This window comes from Dromiciops gliroides, chromosome 1 (genome assembly GCF_019393635.1).
Source record: "Dromiciops gliroides isolate mDroGli1 chromosome 1, mDroGli1.pri, whole genome shotgun sequence".
Taxonomy (NCBI): Eukaryota; Metazoa; Chordata; class Mammalia; order Microbiotheria; family Microbiotheriidae; genus Dromiciops; species Dromiciops gliroides.
The window spans coordinates 575085574-575092093 of record NC_057861.1 but is presented as its reverse complement, the minus strand read 5'-3'; the positions used below and the strand labels follow the sequence as shown (position 1 = coordinate 575092093).

At 38.7% G+C, this 6520-nt stretch overlaps 1 protein-coding gene across 1 annotated transcript; it reads left to right on the top strand.

Moving 5' to 3' along the window:
* The first annotated feature begins 3513 nt into the window (after window positions 1-3513).
* LOC122751944 (TM2 domain-containing protein 1-like) lies at window positions 3514-4468 on the top strand. Its single transcript, XM_043999200.1, is given in 4 exon segments — window positions 3514-3565; window positions 3636-3737; window positions 3740-3956; window positions 4261-4468. Coding segments are annotated over 4 exon segments (579 nt in total).
* The last annotated feature ends 2052 nt before the right edge of the window (window positions 4469-6520 follow it).

The window sequence follows — 6520 nt, the reverse complement described above, 5'->3', positions numbered from 1 at the left end:
CAGGTTTTCTTTTATATGTTTTCTTTTTGCTATTCTATTTTAGGGTGCTTTTCCCTCCCTCAGATGTGTCTGCAAGAGCTGGGGTTTTTTACATACATCTTAACTGAATATGTGGGATAAGATGTTGTTCATAATAAATATTCATTACTGTTTTGAGGAAAAGGCCAGGAGTGTTGAACTTTAGTCACCTGACTGCTCTTCTAGGTTAGTGCTGTAGAAGAGGAGAAGGGTCCACTGAATTATGTTCAACTAGCTGCCAAATCCTCCTAATTGGATGAGAGTAGGGAGGCTGCAAGAGGTATCCTAGGGGCAATATTCTAGGCACATTATCTTACTCTTATGATTCAGCACTTTAAGGAAGTGTAATTTCCAAAGTATACATAGTGCCTTCACCAACCCAGCGCTTTGAACATAGTAGAGACTTACTAAATATTTGAGGAATGAAATACAGATTATAACTCCTCCATATAGATAGGTATTTGCAAATTGCCTTAGTTGGTACATTAATCATCCTTCCTGATGAGTGGCTTCTCCAAACTTAACTAGTCCTTAGTGAGAAAACATAATCTATTACCAATTCTAAACTCAAAGCCTTTCCAGCTTGCTAGTACCTGCCCAAAATTTCTCTATCATCCTAGTCTTGGAATACCATGGTTTGCTTAATCATTAACCTCAGTTTATTCAGATGTTCTCAACATTTGCCTCTCCCTAAGTAGCAAGCTAGTCTCCACCCCCCAACCCCCATCCAAACTTTCTATAAGAGGTTTCCAAAAACGAAAACCACATCAATAAAGTGAAAAGAGTCTGAATTCAGTAGTAAATAAAATATTCAGGAATGTTCTTTGGATTTAAATTATAGATGGCATCCCTTACCACCATGAATTTATTCTATTCCAACAACTATTGTATAAGGAATGACACCAACTTACATTGGTATAGTGTCAAGCATCATTTAATCCTTACAACTCCATGAAATAATGCAATTATGATTATCCCCATTTTGTAGATGAGAAAGTAAAGGTTCCAAGAAGTGAGGTTATTTGTCCAAGACCACACTGCTAAGTATCTATTTGGGTAATCCAACCTAGGTCTTTTATTTACAATTGCCATTTTGTTCCTTCATGAGTCAGTTTGAATTTCCAGAGCCACTTAGGTTCTTATTTTAAATATACAGGGGTTGACAGGGTGATTCAGTTGTGTCACTTGAAAATAACTCAATTTGTATGTAATGAGAAAAGAAAGGAGGCTTAGAACTTGGGTCTGCAGAAATCCAGAGATGGATGTGTTTATATAAAAGGATTAATAAATGGAGTCACTTCTGAAGAGTCTAAAGATAAAGTGGTTTCATTTATTACTTTGATATATTTAATACTCGTTAATGACTAGTAGGATAAATTGAATGTAAAATCTTTTTTTACCTGAGAAATACTATTTTCTTTGCCAGATATCTTCCTTTTCTAGTGTTAGTTTAGGCCAGTTTTCATCTGAAGTCTTCACTCCAGCAATCTCCTGCTTAGGCTGGATCCTAGATAACAATTTAGCACCTACAAATAAACACAAATGACATAAGATTATATCATGTTTTACCCTCTGAGTTACTAAAATGAGTCCCTTTGGGCTTTGCTTGGGAGGTAGGGAAATATAAGGGACGCAAATCCACACACATATTCCTTCAGCAGAATAGAAAGAGATTGTGAACTTAGGTGCTAGTTGAGGCACAAGGAAGAGGAATTCAGATTCCCAGTGATTATGGCCATGAAGAACACTAGCTTCTTTGTTTTTTCCTTTACTCTCTCTCACGGGGTAGGTAGGTGGCACAGTGGATAGAGCACTGACCCTGGAGTCAGGAAGACATGAGTTCAAATCTCACCTCAGACACTTATTAGCTGTGTGATCCTGAGCAAGTCATTTAATTCCACTTGCCTTAAAAAACATCCATGGCCATCTTGTCACTGGACCCAGAGGAGTGATGTTGGTGACCTTCCACAGCCTTCCCTCACTTAAATCCAATTCAGGACATTACCGGATGTTATGGTCCTCTTCGAGAATGAAGGACAAACAACTACTCCCTCTCACCCAGAAAGAAAGCTCTAACCTGCCTCATTTCCATCTCCTTTCCAGGAGAAAACCCCTTTCCTATCCAGAAAGACTAGTCTCTCTTCCATCCTCCCTTTGCAATTATTCCAGTGCTATCTTCCTTCCTTTTGTGTGGGAGGGAACTTTGCTGAAGCCTCTTTGGAGGATCACAAAGATCATGGTTTTCCAAATGCCACAGGTTGAACAAGATAACCTCTGAACTTCCTCCTAGCTCTGAGAGCCAAAGTTAGTAACTAACTCCAACTTAATTGAATTTATCTTAGTGGCTTCTTATATTATTTTTCACATCATGAATTAAAAATTTGATTTGAATGCATTTTGTGACATTTAATACAGCCAGTAGCTACTTTAAGTGCCAAAATGACTAGCTATGACTCTCCCTGCCCCTTATTTCCCCTGCAAATCCCTAGTTCTCCTAGAAATTGAGATTAGGACCTATCTCTTTTGTGGCAGTTCTAAAGGGACTGCCTCAGATATATTCCATACATAATTTTATAAAGGACCAATTAAAGAAGGGATCCCATTCATGAGAGGAAAAACTGTATGTGTGTGTGTGTGTGTGTGTGCATTGTATACACACACACACATATGTCTCATTCTGCATTTTGAAGTCCATTGTCTTACTGTCAAGAGGTGGGTAATTTACATCATCTTGAATTCTCTGGAAATAAAGTTTGTTATTGCATTGATCAGAATTCTAAAATCTTTCAAAGTTATTTTTCTTTTTAATGTTGTCACAGAATAAATTATTCTCCTAGTTTTGCTTACCTCACTCTACATGAGTTCATACAGGGTCTATTGTATTCCATACACAATGGTTCCTGGAATGAAATTAATTCATGGTGACAAGGGACACCAGAAATAATTTAAATCCAAAGAATATTCCCAAGTGTCATATTTTCTACTCGATTCAGACTCTTTTCCTTTCATCGATGTGGTTACTGTCTTTGGCAATCTCTGAAAGGAAAGTTGGATGCAAGGAAAGGACTGGAGCTGTCATAAACCTGATGCTAAGGGGGAGGCAAACATTGAGAACATCTAAATAAACTGAGGCTGATGAATGAACAAACTGATGGCAGATTCAAGAGGAGGATTGAATTATTACCATTATAGGAACATAGGTCCAGGCCTTAGATTTTTTCTGAAACCACCTATGTGTCTTTTCATTATAGCACAATAGTATTCCATTCGATTCATATGTCATGATTTGTCTATTCCCCAGTAGATGGGTATATCCCCTTAGTTTCTAGTTTCTTGCTACTATGAAAACTGCTGATAGAGTTTTGTTTCTATGGGTCCTTTTTTTTTCTTCTTTGATCTCTTTTGGGTATAGACCTAGTAGAGGCGTTGCACAATTTAGTACCTTCGGGAACATAGTTCTAAACTGTTTTTAAGAATGGCTGGGCCAGAGGGGTGATGGGCCAGTTCCATCATGGAGGCCTCGGAGGCTGCATATCCGTGACAGTGAGTGTGGAGCTGTGTGGGGGGCAGCAGCCGCTGCTGAGGAAGCGGGGGGGGGGGGGGGGGGGGATGTGAAGAGACAGTCAAGTTCGAGGACTTGAGAGTGGGACAATATTTTTGTAAAGATACTGAAATAAATGATGCCACTCAAGAACCTGTTAACTGTACAAATTACACAGCTCATGTTACCCAGCACCCAACATCACTTGTAAGGATTTTAGCAGCAATGAAACCTGTTTTCCTGGAAGTGAAGTTGGTTTTTTTAAGACCATACCTTGCCGTAATATAAACAGTTGTTCCCACCGGGTGGCAGCCGCTCTCTCCTTATTCCTTGGCTGGTTAGGAGCAGACAGGTTTTACCTGGGATACCCTGCTTTAGGTCTGTTAAAATTTTGCACTGTTGGATTGATTGATTGATTGATTTATTGATTTATTTACTTATTTACTTATTTATTTATTTACTTACTTATTTACTTATTTATTTATTTACTTACTTATTTATTCATTCATTCATTCATTCATTCATTCATTCATTTATTTATTTATTTATTTATTTATTTTGCAGGGCAATGAGGGTTAAGTGACTTTCCCAGGGTCACACAGCAAGTAAGTGTCAAGTGTCTGAGGCGGGATTTGAACTCAGGTCCTCATGAATCCAGGGCTGGTGCTTTATCCACTTCACCACCTAGCTGCCCCCTACATTGTTGGATTTTGTGGAATTGGCAGTCTGGTTGACTTCATTCTCATTTCAATGCAGATTGTTGGTCCTTCTGACAGCACTAGTCACATTATAGATTATTATGGAACAAGACTCACAAGATTGAGCATCCCCAATGAAATGTTTAGAAAAACACACAAGTACCGTAGATGTTTAGAAAACAGTTTGGTGGTTTTGTGTCTGTCTCCTTGATGCAAAGAGAACTCCAGAGTGAGAAATCCCAAGCCTTCGAATCGTCTCTGTTCGCACAGCAAGTGTGGATTCAATGTGATTTTTACTGAAGATTTTTTAAGGTATTTTATTTTGAGATTTGGTTGATAGGAGACTTTCTCTGAGGCCTCTTGGCTCCCTTATCACCCCGCTATCCACCTTCCTGACCAACACTACATGCCTTCTCTGTAGGCAAGTTGTGGCTTGTCAATTTTCCTTCTTCAAAATAAAACAATAGAATAACAACAACAACAACAAAAGCATGGCTGGGCTGACTCAAAGCTCCACCAATGGTGCATTAATATACCTGTTTTCCCTAAGCCCCTCAAAACATCTGAAATTTTCCTTTTTTGTCATCTTAATCTATGATTAGTGAGGTTGAACCTCAGAGTTGCCTTAATTTGCATTTCTTTAATTATTAGTGATTTGGAGCATTTTTAGATAGTTGCTAATAACTTGGATTTTTTTTTTCATTTGAAAAGTACCTGTTTGTCTTTTAACATTTTTATTTTTACAAGTCTGAATTTGTTTTTTACACATCTAGGTTATGAGACTCTAATCTGCCTATGATATTACTTTTTATATCTAAGTTATGTATCTACTTGGAATTTATCTTGTGAAATACTGCTCTGTGTTCATCTCTTCCAGACTGATTTTCCATTTTCTCATGCATTTTTGTCAAATAGGGGAATTGTTGCCCTAGTACTTGGTAGTGCTTTCCCTCAGAGACTATCTTTCATTTACTTAGTTTATCTCAACATAGTTAGTTGTATGTTTTCTTTCCCTTTAAGACATGGGGAGCTTGAGGGCAGGGCCTCTGTTTTTGCCTTTCTTTGTATGCCCAGTGCTTAGTACAGTGCTTGAGAAATGCCTGTTGACTGACTGACCAGTTTAACTTCTTGGGGCCCCAGACAGCTATAAATTACAGATGGTTATTTGTATTGATGGAGGAAGTTTCCACTTTTAAGAGTTCCCCACATTAATTAAATTACAGGTCTAGATAAAAAAGAGTCATCATAAAAATTCCCAAGATCCTAAATCAACTGGAGAAGTAGTTGACCAGATTAGCAGCCTCAGAGGAACCCATTAGGTTAGTAGCTACCATACCATGCTAACTGTTCCAATGGGAGATTCAGATCCAGCTGCAGCTCTCCTGTGAAGTATGGGTCCTCCTGCCACCCTTGGCTCCTCTTCTGTGACAGTTTTTGTCCATGATTGAGTGGTGGCTATGGCTTTAACTCATCTGCTGGGCACCTGTGCTTTGGAATCCCAAGCCAAAGGCTTTGTTAGTGCTAGCAAATGTAAAAGGCTGACATCACTTGCCTTCTATATTAATTTTACAACAAGTTGTAGCATGTGCAATAGCCACACTCTGGTAAAACCATATTGATAAACACACTAAACCAGGCTGAGGGTAACCTATAGGCCTCAAACCCTTTGGTGAGTTAGGAGGATGTCCACCCCAAGCATGTGAAGACTTCCCTTTGGCAGAATGGGCATATAAGAACAATTCATTCCAACAGCCATGAAGGCAGATGAAGACGTCACAGTGGAGTGCCGAGAGCTTGGTCAGATATTGAAGATGCCAAGGTCATCCACTGCCTCCCAGGTCATTGCTAATTATCTTGACTTTTGTCCTGTCACTAAAGTTCAATGATTCTGGAAAAGAGAGTGATACTGGAGACTTAAACAACTCTGCCTCATTTGAATACAATTCAAGAGCAAGTCAAGTCATCACTCTGTGATGCACTGATGCCGTTGGTCCTCTTCGGAAATGAAAGAGGAATAAACATCTTAATCACAATCCTCCACTGGTGTATTTTCTGCAAATTTCTTCCAGAGTATTCACTATAAAAGAAAATCAGATGTTGTAGGAAGAACACTAGAAGTCCTTAGGAAGAATGTTTCCTAACATTCTTGAAATAAACAATAAGGATAAAGCTTTATGGTTCACAGAAGTTTCCCCTATGAAGTTGGTAGAGCCGATGATATCATACCCATTTATAACTGAAAAAACCAAGGCTCAGAGAAGTT